A 19102-nucleotide genomic window follows, 5' to 3' on the forward strand; every position below is an offset into this window, starting at 1 on the left:
GTCCTACTTTCTCTTAAAGTAAAAAAAAAAAAACAACCCAAAAAACCAACAAAACAAGGAGAATATTTTCTGAACAGACGATGAACCAGAATCTTCCATACCGATTCTTACATACAAACCAGAATCTTACATGCAGATTAAAATAAATAGAAAATTGTATTTATTATCCTAACAAAAACTGTGATTACAGACAAGGATTTCACAAATGTGGTTATTACTCAAGAAAGTCAGCTTCCTCCTCCGAGTTGCCTCATTGCTCTCGGTTCCTGCTTTTCAGCTCTTGTAAGGTTGTCGGACACAAACGACAGCTATTACAGACGCTCCGTGTGCACTCACTGTAGCTCGATGGCGGTAAATCCGGCTAGGAAACTTCAAAACGATCCTCCTAATTACCTGAATGTAGAGAAGCCAAAGAAAATCTCTCCATCGCCTGCCCGAGATGCTCAGTACAGAGGTAAGGACATGACTTATACTTGGAAGTGTATACTGAAAGGCAGGCCAGACAGACGAGTTGACACTTTTTGTGGTTTTCTTTGTAAAATCACATCTCTGGTCTTCTATTTGTATTAACTTCAAGGAAAGACGGTGCATTATAGCAGCTCTTTATAGCTGCCGTAATATAAGTGATAACAGGAATTACAACTAACAATGAACTATTCGACATATATTGTTCTTTAACATAAAATAAAACGAATCACTGGCAAATCGCTGTGGTATCTGAGAAATCAAAACACTTCTGGGTTTCTTCGTGCTGTTCTCGGGAAATTGATCAGAAAACGGAGTTAAAATTCAATTTGCTGGCATCACGTTTGCTGGCATTTCATTAGAACATTAGTGTCTATAATGTTCTTATGAACCATACACTCATGGAATTATCCAGTCTGACCCTGACATGGTTGTTGGTGCCAGATAGGCTGGTGTAAATAGTTCAGAAACCGCTGGGATTTTCACACAGTTTATACAGAATTGTTGGACAAAACAAACAAACAAACAAACAAAAAAACCCATCCAGGAAGCACCTTAATGATGAGAGAGATCAGAGGAAAATGGCTAGACTGGTTCAAGCTTATAGGAAGGCTGTAGTAACTCGTATAACCACTCTTTACGACCGTGATGAGCAGAAAAGAATCTCGGAACGCACAACATGTCAGATATTGAAGCAGAGGGGTTACAACCACGAAAGAACACATCGGGTTTCACTCACCCATGTGGGATTTAGTTTAAGACTCAGGGAAATTGCACAAGATTGGAACAAATGTCTTCTTTCGTAAGCCTGGGCTCACTGTAGCCTCGGATTTCTGTTCTTAATGTAAACACTGAAGAAACCGAAGCACTTACCCTGTCTCTGCATGATTGTATGCTTTACTCTGTTGCCAAATGTATGGCTGATTGAATAGTTAGAAAGAGGTGTTCCTAATAAAGTGGTCAGTGGGTGTATATTATAAAGCCCACCCGGTTTAAATAAATACAAACGCATTGATTTAACACTGTGAATCCTTCTTCTTCGTGATGTGATTTTGAATTTTAGGAGCGTTCAGGCTGGCTGGAGTGTGCATCGGTCTGATGTGCATCGTGCAGGGAACTCTCAACGTCGTCCTGAGGCTGTACCGTAAGTCGATAGTATGACGTTATGAAGCGATGCCGTTCTACTTGGGCTCTAGTATGTCTTAATAAATTATATGATAGATGTTATGGCGGGTTATACAGTACAATTAGTATTATGATTACAACTGCTATTGTTGCTTTTTAACGTGCTACAACCTAAAAAAAAAAAAAAAAAAAGGGACCTGGCAGCCAATCAGAAGCGGATGTGCGCACGGTGGCTTAGTGGTTAGTTAGCACGTGGGAGCGCTCCTTGTGCTGCGGGGGTTTCCTCCGGTTTCCTCCCCCAGTCGAAAGACATGCATGGTAGGCTGATTGGCGTGTCCAAAGTGTCCGTAGTGTATGAATGGGTTTGCGAATGTGTATGCATCGGAACCATGTCCAGGGTGTACCCCGCCTTGTACACGATGCTCCCTGGGATAGGCTCCAGGTTCTCCGTGACCTTGAAGGATAATCGGTATAGAAGAACTGTTGTAGAAGGATGGATGTTTCATAACATTTGTCATAAGACAAATGGGAACTATACTGTATGAGTGTACTTAGCAAACATTATCTCGCAACATAAGCTGAGATCAGGTCGGATCATCTTGTACAGCGTGACAAGTACTGTATACTTCTTAAAAGACCGTGCAGTCTAAAACCGGCTTTACTTGCTTATGTCTGTCTTATGATGCAGGGTTTAAGTGCTATATTTCGATCAACTAAATTCTGATTTGTGATGCTGTTTGAATTTACAGTTACGTCTCAGGTGGATATGGAGCTGTTAGCGATGAGCTGTAGCAATCACACACTGTCTATAGACGCAGAGCAGCTCCAGAGCAGGTACAATAACCTTGTTGAGGAGAACCGCCAGTTACAGACCAACTACGTCAAGCTGGGTGAAGTGAGAGATCAGCTACGGAAGGAGAGAGATGAACTCCAGAACAGACTTTCCAGCATCGGTCAGCGATTTTTAATCTATATATTTTTTCATTGACAGAAAACATTGACACCTGGCTGAAAACAGAAATGTATACGATTACTCACTGCTAATCTTGGAGCATGAGGAAGAACACTCGCTAGTGAACCTCACGACTCATTTGAATGAAATTAAAGTCAGTTTAATGCTTGCTAATACTTGCTAACTTGCTAGTGAACCTGGCGACTCGTTTTAATGACACAATATAATACTCAGCCTAATGTTTGCTAACTTGTTAGTGACCATGGCTAGTGATTTCAGTTACACAATGTGATACTTATCATAATGTTTTGCTAACTTGATAGCAAACCCAATTTAACATAGTCAGCCCGAACGTTAGCTGGTCTGCTAATACTCGGTTTTAATGACATCATTTGATACTTAGCCTAACGTACAGTAAGCTAGCTTATTTGCAAACCTACTAACATAGAGGGTAACATTAATTTTCGCTACACTAATTTCACACTGTTTTTATTGGTAGACTTTTGCTTAGACTTTCATCACGTCTAAACGAACAAATCCTAATCTATTCTAAGAACAGTTGCGGATATCGGAACGCCGGGGTGGACCTCCTTCAGGTCCAGTCTTTACTACAGGTCTACTGAGGAGAAGAGCTGGACTGAGAGCAGACAGGACTGCAGAGGCAGAGGAGCAGACCTGGTGATCATAAAAAGCAGAGAAGAACAGGTTAGAGAGGTTGATTAGTAACACCTGATACGAAGCCCGTGTTTATAAATCGTTCATTCTTGGTAAGTTGGTCGTGATTGCTTTGGATGAACAGTGAGGTTATTTTTGAATCCTCCTCAACAGGATTTCATAGAGATGCTAAGAAGAGGAAAGAGTGCTTGGATTGGTTTGAGTGATCGAGACACAGAGGGCGTGTGGAGATGGGTGGACGGTACACCACTGACCACTGTGTAAGAACGCATTAAACCGGTCCGATTATGATTCACTTTTAATCCCAAGCTCTAGATGTGCTGAACCTCTGTGTGTGTGCTTGCAGCTTCTGGTGGACTCAGGAGCCCAATAATAATCAAGGAAACGAGGACTGTGTTATGACTGGTTATGATCCAGGAGACGGAAGAGAAGTAACAGATATCTTAAACACATGGAATGATAATTCATGTTCTGCGAGTTCATCTTGGATATGTGAGAAAGCGATTTCCATTTAGGTCTCGGTGAAGGGAAGGGTTTTAGATGTGAACGTGGAACTCGTTGAGAAGCGCACAAACACGATGCAAATACTTTCTCTTGGTAGCGTACGTCTTTAGCTACCATCTGCATATTAGTACACATTTTCATGAGCGCTGTCATGACATTTTCTTCTATTTTCTGCAGTTGACTCCTTTTGTACACATCTGATGCTGTATGCTAGACATGTCACTGTACTTCTGAATTCTTGCTTCAAAATAAATGCAATTTATGGCTTATTTGTTGATGTGAAGTTAATTAGAGAGTATCCATGATGGGGTAACTGGGGTAGTCATGTGGCAGCATAAACGTGCACGGGACAACGCCGTAGCAATACGTGACACTCAAGTGTACGCTTCAAGGACACTGAAGCAGGTAATACCGTCTCGCCGAGCTTATATCGTTAAATCGGTACTGGTTCCTAATGACAGGGAAACATGGCGGGTATCTAGTGCTCAAATAGCCACAGTTACAGATAAAAGTCGTGTTCTAGTTCACCGGTCCTGACCACAATGTTGACGCAAATGTTTCGAGAAAGCGGCTTATCTTAAGACCGGAAACGTGATGAGCACCACATTCACACCGCAGTGGGAGGGGCGTTGTTGACCTTTCGTAAAGGTTATGCCTTTAAAAACAAAGAAAAAGACCCGCACCTTTCATTAGACTGGCTTACGAGCCTTTAGTGTGTGTGTTTGTGTTTGTGTGTGACGTTCAGATCGGTGAGAGATTGTGTTAGATAAAATGTTGTGACAAACAGGAAAATGGCTGACCTGCAGATCTGAGATCAGTTCCACTTAACAGTTTTGGGCCTTAAACATAAATATTTCAAAAAGCTTGTCTGCCATCATTTCAGATTTATCTCAGGGTTAAACGTATCGAGCGGTCTAGAATGACCCGGAAGTGTGTCAGCGATTGCTGTTTAGATGATTAAAGATCGCTGTTTAAGATATTATTAAAGATACGATCGATGTACTGCTAATGTAGATAACTACAGATTTTTTAAAAAAAATATCAGGATTATTTGAATCATTCAGAACAAGGTTCAAATCTGTCCCTGCTGAAATATAGGCTACAGCAGTGGGCATTTTTGTGTGTTTAGATTGATTCATGGATATTTCATTTTTTTAAAAATTGTGTGTGGTGAAAGTAGAAAGTATTAATCTGATCTGCAGGGTTACATCACGACGACTCGCTTTCCTGTTTGTTGTAAGCTGCAGATCAGATTAATAGTTATATCTAACACAATCTCTCACCAATTGCATAGCAGTATACAGGCAGCATACACACACACACACACACACACACACACACCAAATCCAGTGTACAGTGTCAGTCAAACTGCATAAAGAGGTTTCAGTGCTCCAGTGTTCCAGTACATTATGGCCTCTAGAGTGGATATGGAAATTCATAATGAAGCCCTTCCGTTCCAGAACATGGAGAGAGTGGACAAAACCAGCGTGAGAGATGCTCAGTACAGAGGTAAGAATCCACACACACACACACACTAGTCCACTTTGTTCAGCTAACTCTTGCTTTACCTTTCTGTAAAAAAAACACAAATGGAAAAGAGAAAGTATTCGTATGTTGTGAATGTTTTAGGAGCGTTCTGGCTGACTGCACTGTGTCTGGGTCTGATGTGTATTCTTCAGGCGACTCTCAACCTCGTCCTGAGACTGCACTGTAAGTTCAGCTCTTCGAGTTGTTCATAATCCACAATAAACAGCGCTATAGTATAAAGCTGAATGCATTTTCACACAGATGTGTTTTCCTCACGTGCAATGAAACTCCTACGGATTTGAAAGATTTGAGTCTTATCTACATTTCAAGACTGACACCGTGACTCAGACTCGCATAAAGTGACTTGTAAACATTTTATCGTCCTTAAATGGACGCAAACTGTCAGGGTGTGACGGTGGCGTATGACATCTTACTTGTCACGTCTGAGACGTGGTTATATCAGTCATATGACGCAGGGTTTAAGGAAAGTGTCAGTTTAGTTATCAGTGAGCCTCATGATTAAGGCACACAGGATCAGGCCGGATCATCTTGTATCTTGTACAGCGTGACAAGTACTGTATACTTCTTAAAAGACCGTGCAGGCTAAAACCGGCTTGACTTGACACATGGCATGCTTATGTCCGTCTTATGATGCAGGGTTTAAGTGCTATATTTCGATCAACTAAATTCTGATTTGTGATGCTGTTTGAATTTACAGTTACGTCTCAGGTGGATATGGAGCTGTTAGCGATGAGCTGTAGCAATCACACACTGTCTATAGACGCAGAGCAGCTCCAGAGCAGGTACAATAACCTTGTTGAGGAGAACCGCCAGTTACAGACCAACTACGTCAAGCTGGGTGAAGTGAGAGATCAGCTACGGAAGGAGAGAGATGAACTCCAGAACAGACTTTCCAGCATCGGTCAGTGATTTTTTATATTTTTTCCCCCACATAGTCAGCCCGAACGTTAGCTGGTCTGCTAATACTCGGTTTTAATGACATCATTTGATACTTAGCCTAACATACAGTAAGCTAGCTTATTTGCAAACCCGAGTAGCTTCTAACATAGAGGGTAACATTAATTTTCGCTACACTAATTTCACACTGTTTTTATTGGTAGACTTTTGCTTAGACTTTCATCACGTCTAAACGAACAAATCCTAATCTATTCTAAGAACAGTTGCGGATATCGGAACGCCGGGGTGGACCTCCTTCAGATCCAGTCTTTACTACAGGTCTACTGAGGAGAAGAGCTGGACTGAGAGCAGACAGGACTGCAGAGGCAGAGGAGCAGACCTGGTGATCATAAAAAGCAGAGAAGAACAGGTTAGAGAGGTTGATTAGTAACACCTGATACGAAGCCCGTGTTTATAAATCGTTCATTCTTGGTAAGTTGGTCGTGATTGCTTTGGATGAACAGTGAGGTTATTTTTGAATCCTCCTCAACAGGATTTCATAGAGATGCTAAGAAGAGGAAAGAGTGCTTGGATTGGTTTGAGTGACGGAGACACAGAGGGCGTGTGGAGATGGGTGGACGGTACACCACTGACCACTGTGTAAGAACGCATTAAACCGATCCGATTATGATTCACTTTTAATCCCAAGCTCTAGATGTGCTGAACCTCTGTGTGTGTGCTTGCAGCTTCTGGTGGACTCAGGAGCCCAATAATAATCAAGGAAACGAGGACTGTGTTATGACTGGTTATGATCCAGGAGACAGAAGAGAAGTAACAGATATCTTAAACACATGGAATGATAATTCATGTTCTGAGAGTTCATCTTGGATATGTGAGAAAGCAATTTCCATTTAGGTCTCGGTGAAGGGAAGGGTTTTAGATGTGAACGTGGAACTCGTTGAGAAGCGCACAAACACGATGCAAATACTTTCACTTGGCTTTAGCCTTGGTACGTCTTTAGCTACCATCTGCATATTAGTACACATTTTCATGAGCGCTGTCATGACATTTTCTTCTATTTTCTGCAGTTGACTCCTTTTGTACACATCTGATGCTGTATGCTAGACATGTCACTGTACTTCTGAATTCTTGCTTCAAAATAAATGCAATTTATGGCTTATTTGTTGATGTGAAGTTAATTTGAGAGTATCCATGATGGGGTAACTGGGGTAGTCATGTGGCAGCATAAACGTGCACGGGACAACGCCGTAGCAATACGTGACACTCAAGTGTACGCTTCAAGGACACTGAAGATATAGATAACTACAGATTTTTTTTAAAAAGAAAAAAAAGATCAGGATTATTTGAATCATTCAGAACAAGGTTCAAATCTGTGCCTCAGCACAGACTCACAGCAAACATTTAGATTAGTGATCTGCCTTGCCCTTGTGTTTCCTGTTAACGGTTGTGATTGCTCGTCTTTAATAATATTATTTTCTATTTTTTCTTACCTTTAATTAGTAAGTTCACTTTTATCCTGTAATTTTACACATTTTATCCTTTAATATCCTTTTTTTATATAGCTGAAAAAACTGAGAAAGATAGAGGGAGGGAGGGAGAGTGAGAGAGAAGGAGAGAGAGAGAGGGAGGGGGAGAGAGAGAGGGAGGGGGAGAGAGAGAGGGAGGGGGAGAGAGGGAGAGAGAGAGGCCAATATGTTGCTCTGTGATTGGTGGAAGATTGTATTAGATAAACTGATATGACAAACAGGAAAATGAGTATGTGCCACAGATCTTGGATAAGAAGGCTAAAAGTAATTCTATACAAACAGCAACACGTCATCTGTTTCATATGAATAATTGAAAGTTTTATAAATGAATCCTCAAATCATGTAAAAACAAACAAACAAAAAAAAAAACACTTATGAAACTAAGAACTCGATGAAACTGTAAGGACACGATGTGGATAAGAGCATGATGCATGATACATTTAACGTTGCATAAATGTTTTAAGTTGTTATGAGATCGATTTGGGCATGAGCACTGCAGTTCTGCTATCTTCATCTTTCACCACAGGAAGCCCCGGCTCTTCACTTCCTTTACTGACAGCAACACGTTTATTTAAGCTCATATAGCGTACGACAAACTCGAGTCAAGCGGCGCAGCTGTACAGTCGTGTTCTCGGTGTTTTGGCGAATCGTTTCCATTTCAGAAATGTTTCATTCATTCAAGAAGGAGCTGAAGAGAGACGATGACGAGGATGTGACGGTGGTCATCTATACACTCGCAGACGATTCTGAAGGCTACGACACCGTGACGGAGGACGCCAGGATAAAGAGCAACCAACAAATTCAACACACAGGTACACAAGATTTAAAGTTGGCCTAATAAACACACATGAGGTGAGCGGAAGGGAGAGAAACAGAGAGTTAAATTCTATTGACATTTACATTTCTGTACATACAGTATTATTAGAGGATTTTTTTTTTAAAATACAAGTCAAAGTACATGTACAAATCACCCCTCTTTCTTTTTATTAGCATTTTCCATACTGTCCCAACTTTTCTGGAATTGGGGTTGTATTATTTTGGCTGGGGTGTCTAGGGAAGCCCATAGAACCATGTGGTAAAAAGATGTTAAATTTGGCACACAGCTTCAGGACACATTCAGCTACAAATACACCAACTACTGCCGCTAACAGGTCAAATTTTGGCCAAATTTCAAAGGATGTTAATGCTTATAACTTTTGAGGTGTCCCTAGATACCTTGGATCATGCTGAGTGCAATGGACCCTATGACATCAAGGTTTTATAGGCTGCTTGGCATCCTTGTTGGCATGAAGTAGGCACAGAGGACCGGAGACTGCTTGTATAAGATGTTCAAAGCCAAAGCAGATAACATAAAGCTGGTGTTCGTCCGAGATGTCCAGGAAGCTTAGCTCGCTGAAACTTTTTAGACCCTCTGAGTCAAAGCTCTAAACTGTAAAATGAAGTAGCTAACTTGGTGGCTATCCATGAAGAGTACACATAACGATCACTGTTCAAAGGCCCTGGTGTTCCTGGATGTTATGATCATTCTGACCAATCAGAGTGCTCGATGTTACCGCAGCCTCACGTTCCTGAGTCGGAAATGGAATGTGGCGTGTGAGATTAAACAGTTCTCCAGCTTCACTCTAGTTTAGTCAGTTTATTGACTGTTTACTGGCAGTAAATTGAGTGTACCTTTGGGGTATTGTGTGCGTGCATGTAAAGGACTTTCTTTCTGTTCTTAACTAAGATCTGCGGTTTGATCTACAACGTCACAGTGTTAACCTAGTGACATTCTACCGTTATTAATATTCATATATAGAATATCGCGTGTGTTTTAAGATTATACGTTGCTGTAACTTGTATTTGTATTGCACACTATTGTTATTATTGTTTATATGCAATCCAGAGTTATATGTTGAAGATAATTGTATCATTTCGCAATAATCAGCTATTTGCCAAAAGTTCACGTGGCTCCCCCTTGTGGGTTAATAGAGAATAACCACTCGACATCCTCCTAGAAAGGCTTTATTAATGCCTTTATTACATTATCAAAGAGTTTTGTTCATTTATTTAACTGCCATTCATGTTTGTGAAACACTTATGTGAATGTATTACTGTTTTTTTTCTCTTTAATTTATTCATTTTAATATGATTAATTTTCATGTGATTCACTTACATGTGATTCATTTACATGTGATTCATTTTCATTTTACACTAGTGCGTTTTCGTTTTAAAACGGCGTTTTAAAATGAAAATGTTCCTCGTCCACACGCGTTTCTGCTGTTTCAGAAACGATCTCCATCCACACTACACGACCGAACACGCATGTCACATGACCATTCATAGACACTGCGCATGCGCATACAAGTGTAAACAGGAAGTTGGTTGCTAGTCCAAAATGGCCGCGTGAAATGAGATTTGTTGCCGATTGCTCTAATCGTAGCTCGCTTCTTGTGCATGTAGCAGCTGCAGGATTATAAAATACAGAATTTAACTGCACAATGGCTGCTAAGAATGACAACAAAGCCAGCAAAGCTTGCGGTTCAGTCTCCGTGTTGTTGTGTATACGATCAAGGCAGCGTAATGGTCATGTGATAGGGGCTTGACGAATCAGGGAAGGAAACGTAACGATCCAGAAGAACCAATCAGGGAGGGAATGTGAGCGAAGCCACGCCTTCGTTTTCAAAAGTTTTCATTTTGGTCTGTTAACACTGAAACGTGGAAGCCCTAAGTTTCAGAAAAAAAGTAATCATACATGGCCGCTTAGGACTTCCATAGAAACGCAAGCCCGGAGTTTTCAAACTAAAACGGGGGCTTCGGTGTTTCCAAAAGTCTCCATTTTCGAGGGTGGAAAACGCCGGAGTAGTGTAGACCAGTGGTTTTCAAAGTGGGGGCCGCCAGGGGGCGCCCGGGGAACCTCGACAATTTGGTGTGAAAAATAAATAAATAAATGATTTTCTCTTTCTCACTCTCAGACAACCACACACACACACACACACACACACACACAATCAATTCCTAATCTAATGTAATTTAAAGATGTAATTATTAATAATAAAAAAGTATATATCTGGAGCACGATAGGGCTTCAATTATATTAAATAAGCAACATGGCTAAAAGGTTGATTTTGGGAATTGTACCCAGTTTGGGAAACTTGCATTGGGGAAAAAGATGCACTCATATGTCCTATTGTTTACTTGGTAATAAGAGTTGGTATAAGTACTCATTAATTCCTTATAATGCAAATTTTTGTAAGGGGGAACAAACCCCCCCCCCCCCCCAATGTATGAACTGCTATCACAAGTGGTCACTGGAGATGCATTCATAATGCCAGGTGTGAAAGGCTATGCGTCTGGATGGTTCACCTGTGATCTTGATTTTTGATCTCGCTTCGCTGTTTGGATTCTGGACTTGATCTCCTCTAGTCTGTTTGTTGCTCACCTGACGTTTGCCTGTTTATTCATAACGCTTGTGTTCTGATCTAGATCCGGCTCACGCAGTTTTCTAGTGTGTGAGACAGATTTTGAGGGAAAGAAGTATTGAGTCATTTGTAATGGATTGACAGGTTTTTTAAATTTTATTTTTATAAAAATTTTTGAGTAACTATTATCCCAACACTGGTCACACCCCGTAACAAGTGAATGTGGGGAAGCCCAGAACAAGAAAACAGCATGGAATAAAAAGCACAAACTAATCAAAGGGTAAATCCAGAACAGCTACACACACTGGCAAAATAAACCAATGACAAGACAAGGGTGAAGACCAAAACCAAAACAGAAGCACATGGCACAAAAGCACAACATAAACAAAAAGTACATGCAGTGCTTGTCAAGCTGGGAAACACGCCATGTTTTGAGGGAGAGTCTGTGATGGACAGCAGCACCATCAGCAGCATGTTTTTTTTATGTTTATTATTATTATTTTACATATTTGATAGTCATTTTTGTCATTTCTATGGGTTAAGTTTGATTAGATATTGGGAATATGGAAATAAGATAAAAGCACATGTTTTTCAGTGTCCATTCCCCATTAGGAGGAGACAATACATGGAGCAGGTGTTACAGACTGACTGCAGTGTGTGTGCTGCTGCTGTTTGTTCTCCTGCTGACTGCTGTCACGGTGCTGTGGCTCAAATTCACCATCCTGACTATAGAGAGAGACCAGTTACAGACCAGTTACAACAACCTGACTACAGAGAGAGACCAGTTACAGAGGGATAGAGAGGAACACCATTGTTTTTCTAAACTGGGTGAGTAATGCTTTATAAACGTTACCATTATTAATGAGCACACTGATATTAATTTGTAATATAAATCTGGATCCAGGATGGATGTATGTTGGCTCCAGTCTTTACCACGTCTCTACTGAGGAGAAGAGATGGGCTGAGAGCAGAGAGGACTGTAAAGAGAGAGGAGCAGACCTGGTGATCATAAACAGCAAAGAGGAACAGGTGAGAGAGAGAGAGAGAGAGAGAGAGAGAGAGAGAGAGACCCTCTCATATTAATTCTGATATTGTACTACTACAATGACAGGAGTTCATCAGTAAAATCCTGAGCAGAAGAAAAGCTTGGATTGGACTGAGTGACAGAGACAGAGAGGACGAGTGGAAGTGGGTGGACGGTACACCGCTGAACACTGGGTAAGAAATCACTGAACTAATATTTTCTCATGATGATGAGTTACTGACTCTTCATTGCCCTGAGAAACACACAGCGGATCCTCTGATTCTCTCCTTCAGGTTCTGGGAACATGGACAACCCAACAGTGCTGCAGGAAATGAGGACTGTGTTGTAACTCATGATGACACTGATCCTGTCTGGAACTGGTCTGATTATCCCTGTCATCATCAGTTTATTTGGATCTGTGAGAAGACAGACTTTAACGGAATTGTTGTACGTGAATGAAAAGCAGTAAACTAAATGTACATTTTTATCTGCTTAAGTCAGTGAAAAATCCTCAGTACTGTTAATAACCCCACCCCCAAATGATCTTTTCTTATTGCCACGTGTGAAAGCAGTCAGTATCAATAAGCATACCAATTATTGCATATTCAATATAAGACAATTAAGAACTACATTTGAACAGTTATTAAATGATCTGAAATGATGCATTTATAACTATATACAAATAACTATATATACAGTACAAGTAATTAACACCATTGTTCTCTCTCTCTCTCTCTCTCTCTCTCTCTCTCTCTCTCACACACACACACACACACACACACACACACACAGACGCTATAGAAACTCTGTCTGGATGTCTTTATAAGCTGTCGACTGGTAATTTCTTATTCAATACAATAAAATACGTCTGTAAATTAAGTAACTACCCCGTATTCATTACATTAACAACTTGCAAATCATTTCTGTACACATATTACACTAGCTGTAAATAATTCAATTAAAATTCAATAAATGTAAACAACAATAAAGCTTGTTTTCTAAATCTCACCTTCTGCCTCAGATAACTCAGTCACCTCCTCTTCCCCCTGTCTCAGACCTTCTCCAGTAAAGGCATGAGTGTTTGTTTCTGACACAGAAGGGATAGGTCAAGGAATAGCTTGTAAAAGAACAATGAACTTCTTCTTCTTCTTCTTCTTCTTCACCACCACAATTGGTACACTGTCAACAGGAAGAAGGTGGCCTGGTCTGATGAATCACGTTTTCTTTTACATCATGTGTTCACTTTGCTGGAGAATAGATGGAGGAAAACCAGTGGAGGCAATGTGGTGCTTAGATAATTAATAAACAGCTTCTGACTTTAAGGGCTAAGGTGTAAACTGAGGAAATAAGGTGGTTATTCCTGATCAGAAGGACGTGTAATGTAGTTTGGCTATGTTTTTTGGGGGGTTTTGTATTGAAGAACTGGTTGTTATTGGGTTGGTACACATTATTGTGAAGGGTGTTTAAGCGACGCTGTCTTTTTTCCCTTTTAAGGATGGGTTTGTAATGTGTTTGGCGAGTGTTTTATAGAAGCAGTGATGATGTACATGTTCAGAGCTGGAGTGAATTTGATGATGGTGCTGACACATGAACCAGCTGAAAACACACACAGACACACACGTACAAGCAATGACCGTTTAAAAAAAACAAGCAAATGCTAACTATATCCATCATACGTAGCCTTAATAATTATACAGAAATGCTGACGTTAATGCATTACAGCAATATACTGTATATGGTAAGAAACAATACCACACTACAACAATTTACACTCTAAATACTGCACCATATGTTCAATATTCTTTCATTATTTTGTCAAAAGTTCAGTTTATTGTTTTTTTATTCCGTAAATGACAATTTTTATTTCATTATAAAAACATCTTCTAAAACCAATGAATTAGCCATAGTATTAACACCATGAAAGGCCAACATGTGAGAAGTGTGTGGAAACATAACAAGATAAACATAGCATAATAAAATTGTGTTATTGATCTCAAACTCCTCTTTCCTGAAGATGTTCCCATGGCTTAAAACTCCCTGAATATTATAAAGTGCTGACACTGGAGTCTCCTTCCATAAAGGTTTGATAAACAGAAATCTCACAACAGAACATTTCACCATATCAACAACTATACATTTTCTTTTGTTAAATAACACTTTTTAACCCGGTTATTAATGTCGATCACACGCTATCCAAGTCCCTCTGTAAATCGTAACTATATCGTATTAGACACACAGAATTGTATCAGAGCCATCGTTGTATCATTTGAATGATCTTTATTTGTTTTTGTAATATATAATGTTTAAAATGTTTCTACACACTGATGAAAATTTGAGTTTCTGCAGCCTTCTCCAGCATCTTTCTCTGCAGCAAGCTCCTGTAAGGCTCTCACATATGTTGTGTAGCGCTCTATATCCTCTAAAATTATCTTCCCTAAGAGACATGGGAAGATGTAGTGTCTCCTCCGCAAACACACCTCCAAGACCTCATTTCCTCAGTTTACACCTTAGCCCTTAAAGTCAGAAGCTGTTTATTAATTATCTAAGCACCACATTGCCTCCGCTGGTTTTCCTCCATCCATTCTCCAGCAAAGTGAACACATGATGTAAAAGAAAACGTGATTCATCAGACCAGGCCACCTTCTTCCTGTTGACAGTGTACCAATTGTGGTGAAGAAGAAGAAGAAGAAGAAGAAGAAGAAGAAGAAGAGGTTCATTGTTCTTTTTACAAGCTATTCCTTGACCGATCCCTTCTGTGTCAGAAACAAACACTCATGCCTTTACTGGAGAAGGTCTGAGACAGGGGGAAGAGGAGGTGACTGAGTTATCTGAGGCAGAAGGTGAGATTTAGAAAACAAGTTTTATTGTTGTTTACATTTATTGAATTTTAATTGAATTATTTACAGCTAGTGTAATATGTGTGCAGAAATGATTTGTAAGTTGTTAATGTAATGAATACGGGGTAGTTACTTAATTTACAGACGTATTTTATTGTATTGAATAAGAAATTACCAGTCGACAGCTTATAAAGACATCCAGACAGAGTTTCTATAGCGTCTGTGTGTGTGTGTGTGTGTGAGAGAGAGAGATAGAGAGAGAGAGAGAGAGAACAATGGCGTTAATTACTTGTACTGTATATATAGTTATTTGTATATAGTTATAAATGCATAATTTCAGATAATTTAATAACTGTTCAAATGTAGTTCTTAATTGTCTTATATTGAATATGCAATAATTGGTATGCTTATTGATACTGACTGCTTTCACACGTGGCAATAAGAAAAGATCATTTGGGGGTGGGGTTATTAACAGTACTGAGGATTTTTCACTGACTTAAACAGATAAAAATGTACATTTAGTTTACTGCTTTTCATTCACATACAGTAATTCAGATAAAGTCTGTCTTCTCACAGATCCAAATAAACTGAACATCACACGGATAATCAGCCCAGTTCCAGACAGGATCAGTGTGATCATGAATTACAACACAGTCCTCATCTCCTGCATAACTGTTGGGTTCTCCTTGTCCCCAGAACCTGAAGGAGAGAATCAGAGGATCCGCTGTGTGTTTCTCAGGGCAATGAAGAGTCAGTAACTCATCATCATGGGAAAATATTAGTTCAGTGATTTCTTACCCAGTGTTCAGCGGTGTACCGTCCACCCACTTCCACTCGCCCTCTCTGTCTCTGTCACTCAGTCCAATCCAAGCTTTTCTTGTGCTCAGGATTTTACTGATGAACTCCTGTCATTGTAGTAGTAAAATATCAGAATTAATATGAGAGGGTCTCTCTCTCTCTCTCTCTCTCTCTCTTTCTCTCTCTCACCTGTTCCTCTTTGTTGTTTATGATCACCAGGTCTGCTCCTCTCGCTCTGCAGTCCTCTCTGCTCTCAGTCCAGCTCTTCTTCTCAATAGAGATGTAGTAAACACTGGAGCTAAAATAAATCAATCCTGGATCCCGATCATTTTAATGAAAAAAGGGAGAAAAATTATTACAATTATTTAAGCCTCAACATTGAAAAAAACATTCCTACAGTCAGTCTGGTTAGAGAAGACATTATAAACTCATTTTAAATTGTGACTGGTGAGAAGGTGTTGATTAATTTTCTGCAACAGCAGCTCTGACGATAGTGCAGCTGAGAATCAGAATTCAAGGGCATTTATGTGCAGTTTCTAATATGTTTTCTTTTATATTAAATGTAACTATGAATTGTTAAAACTATGACGTGATGTTCATTAATGTGACGGTTTTGTAGTAAAGTATTACTCACCCTGTTTAGAAAGCCTCTGGAGTTCCTCTCTAACCTTCTGTAACTGGTCTCTCTCTATAGTCAGGGTGTTGTAACTGGTCTGTAACTGGTCTCTCTCTATAGTCAGGGTGTTGTAACTGGTCTGTATCTGGTCTCTCTCTGTAGTCAGGGTGTTGTCACTGGTCTGTATCTGGTCTCTCTCTATAGTCAGGTTGTTGTAACTGGTCTGTAACTGGTATCTCTCTTTAGTCAGGTTGTTGTAACTGGTCTGTAACTGGTTGTTTTCTGTAGTCAGGTTGTTGAATCGGATCCACAGCACCGTGACGGCAGTCAGCAGGAGAACACACAGCAGCACCACACACACTGCAGTCACTCTGTAACACCTGCTCCATGCAGTGTCTCCTCCTAGAGGGAAATGCACACAAAGACACGTGTTTGAGTCGCATTTAATCTCCAAAGTTAGACCCAGCATTCACAGTCTCAATAGTAACAAGGCCCTTCAACAGTGAGCTGGAGAACATCTCAGTAACTCCCTCCACCTTCACTGTGAAACTCCTCCCTTTCCACTAAACGCATGCAGTGATGGGCGGGGCTTTGCGCTGGTTTTGAATAAACTGACTTGCAGATCTGAATGACGTCACCTGTTCTCCCTTTGCACCACGATGACTGCGTAAGCCAACCCGAGCGAAGCTTTTTCACTAGATTTACAGAAACTTTTTCAGATTTTTGGAAACAGGGAAAACACGAAAACATTTTCTTCAAAATCGCACGTGTATGTTGATCACCCGTAATACGCAGAGCGCGTTCCCAACACAGCTCCTTTGCATTAAGTGACGCCCACAAAACTCCAGAAAAGTGCACGCGCACAGACAGCTAGGAGCACGAAAGAAATGATCAGAAGTGGAAATTATTTTGACTCAAACTCAATACTCAATGGACATATTTAATAATAAACAGTACAATATTACTAATAATAAGCAAGCGGTAAATATTCCATCAGCTGAGGCATACAGCTCTCCACACACAGACCGGCCTGTCCTCCGTTTAAACTGCGGACTTTTTTTGGTCATAATTGAATGATTATTTTTATCTGTCTTACTTTATGGGTTTATTCTGGCTCGCCTTGTTCATTTTTTATATTCTTAGCCAATATTATAAAAGGATTTTCATAGTTGTCACGAGTTCCCCTTTAAGCAGCGCGTTGTGGAGCATGTGAGCGCGCGTGCACGAGCGACAATCGCGACATTTCTACTCGTGCATTTGTTTATGTTTCTGTTATGGCTCCTCCCCGTTCTGTCATTGGTTGTTGTTTCACGTGTGTCTGAATTGCCCTCAGCCGTCAGCCATTACGAGGCTGATTATGTCCGCATATATACCGCGCGCCTCCCAGCACACAACGCGGAATATTGAGTCAGGATAGACAAGAAATTACGATAGACGGTCACAGTCCGTAGTTTCATGGGTCAAGTCATAATCCATGTCATGTTTAGGTTCGTTAGTTTAGTTCACGCTGGTTTCTCCGCTACCAGTCCCTCGCTGTAGCTTATGTTTCATGTTTTCTATCTCGACCCTATTTTCCGTGACCACGACCTTGATTCCTGCCTCGCCCTGTGTATGCCTGTTTGCCGATCCCCTGACCTTTTGCCTGTTTTTGGATTACGTTTTGGATCACGTTTTGGATTTGTCTGCCTGTCTCTCTCCTAAATAAAACCTGTTCATACTGCACTTGCATCCGTCTGAACTTCATCACGTCACGACACGTGACAATAGTTTTCTCCATGGTACTCTCAGTCTCTGATCTAGTGAACTAGCATGAGGATGCGGTTTTGATGAAGACCACAAAGCACTTCTGTAATCCGCTCTGGATTAGGGCGTCGGCTAAATGCTGTAAACGTCATTTAAAAACTAATAACCGATTTAAACTCGACAGTATAATCTGTATATAAAAGTGCAGAAATCCATGCAGCTTTATCATTTGAAGTTAAAAGTCCATGGCTGGGGTCGAAACGCAGGCAGATAGCGTAGCACAAGTATGATCTGTAATTGTAATCAGAAAGACAAGCAAGGTTCAAAAAAAGTGAGTAAAGAGAGGAATTCTCTCATTTCCATCTGTGTGTTACCTCTAACAGTGTCTACATTCTCACAGATATCCACCATCATCTCCTCTCACTGTAATCTAGAAAAGCCTGAATTACTGCACCTCTGTATGTTGGAACACTTTTGGCCATGCGAATGTAAACATTTTGTACCTGTGTGTTGTACTTCTAGGCGTCTCACAGCGTCAGCGTCTTCATCCTGTGTGTCGGGGTCGTGACCTTCAACATTATCTACAGTCTCATAGATAACTGCTACCATATCCTCTTGCTCGGAAGAACGCCGAAACATCTTTAATCTATAAAAAAGTCACTAAAACATGAAATGACTGCGTCTCTGTGTGGACGTGACTGACAGGCTGCAGCTCTGTACTCTGTGTGAAGTGAAATAAATGTGCTGCTGACAGTAACACAAGCCAGAGGAAGTTAAACATCAGAGGAGGAGCATCAGTGGTTTCGTGTGGTCAAAGTGTGAAGACATTTGAGCTGCAATTGTCACACATGTTGTAGATGTGCTTCTTAATGTCCAGCAGTTTTATAAATATCAAAATAACATTGTTATAATGGTGTGTACATTGCAGATTCATGACATTAATTGTTTTTCATAACATCATTACACAAAGCGATTAGACTTTTCACCTGAT

General features: G+C 40.4%; 2 protein-coding genes across 2 annotated transcripts; one reads left to right on the forward strand and one right to left on the reverse strand.

Moving 5' to 3' along the window:
• The first annotated feature begins 197 nt into the window (after positions 1–197).
• On the forward strand, positions 198–12855 carry LOC128604002 (uncharacterized). The gene is made up of 17 exons (XM_053618774.1): positions 198–454; positions 1529–1609; positions 2340–2543; positions 3102–3247; positions 3371–3477; positions 3564–3729; positions 4467–4470; positions 5102–5230; positions 5351–5431; positions 5967–6170; positions 6430–6575; positions 6699–6805; positions 6892–7049; positions 8355–8504; positions 11998–12122; positions 12205–12311; positions 12411–12855. The coding sequence occupies exons 1-17, from the start codon at positions 346–348 to the stop codon at positions 12574–12576; spliced, it is 2190 nt and encodes a 729-aa protein (XP_053474749.1). The 5' UTR covers positions 198–345; the 3' UTR covers positions 12577–12855.
• Positions 12856–15870: 3015 nt separating this feature from the next.
• On the reverse strand, positions 15871–18874 carry LOC128604101 (C-type lectin domain family 4 member F-like). Its single transcript, XM_053618917.1, has 3 exons — positions 18615–18874; positions 16387–16770; positions 15871–16066 (listed from the first exon to the last, which is right to left on the reverse strand). Exons 1-3 carry the CDS (start codon positions 18748–18750, stop codon positions 15888–15890), a joined length of 699 nt encoding a protein of 232 aa, XP_053474892.1. The 5' UTR covers positions 18751–18874; the 3' UTR covers positions 15871–15887.
• Positions 18875–19102: the final 228 nt, after the last annotated feature.

Source organism: Ictalurus furcatus, chromosome 29, assembly GCF_023375685.1.
Source record: "Ictalurus furcatus strain D&B chromosome 29, Billie_1.0, whole genome shotgun sequence".
NCBI classification, from domain to species: domain Eukaryota; kingdom Metazoa; phylum Chordata; class Actinopteri; order Siluriformes; family Ictaluridae; genus Ictalurus; species Ictalurus furcatus.

Excerpts from the sequence above, each read along its gene's own strand:
- LOC128604002 (XM_053618774.1), top strand. The coding sequence starts at position 346 with ATGGCGGTAAATCCGGCTAGGAAACTTCAAAACGATCCTCCTAATTAC. Across the intron at positions 7,050-8,354 it reads TTGGATATGTGAGAAAGCAA|AAATGTTTCATTCATTCAAG; the intron begins TTTCCATTTAGG and ends TTTCCATTTCAG. Across the intron at positions 8,505-11,997 it reads CCAACAAATTCAACACACAG|GATGGATGTATGTTGGCTCC; the intron begins GTACACAAGATT and ends ATCTGGATCCAG.
- LOC128604101 (XM_053618917.1), bottom strand. The coding sequence starts at position 18,750 with ATGTTTCGGCGTTCTTCCGAGCAAGAGGATATGGTAGCAGTTATCTAT. Across the intron at positions 16,771-18,614 it reads CCTAGAAGTACAACACACAG|GAGGAGACACTGCATGGAGC; the intron begins GTACAAAATGTT and ends ATTTCCCTCTAG. Across the intron at positions 16,067-16,386 it reads CCAGAGGCTTTCTAAACAGG|GATTGATTTATTTTAGCTCC; the intron begins GTGAGTAATACT and ends ATCGGGATCCAG.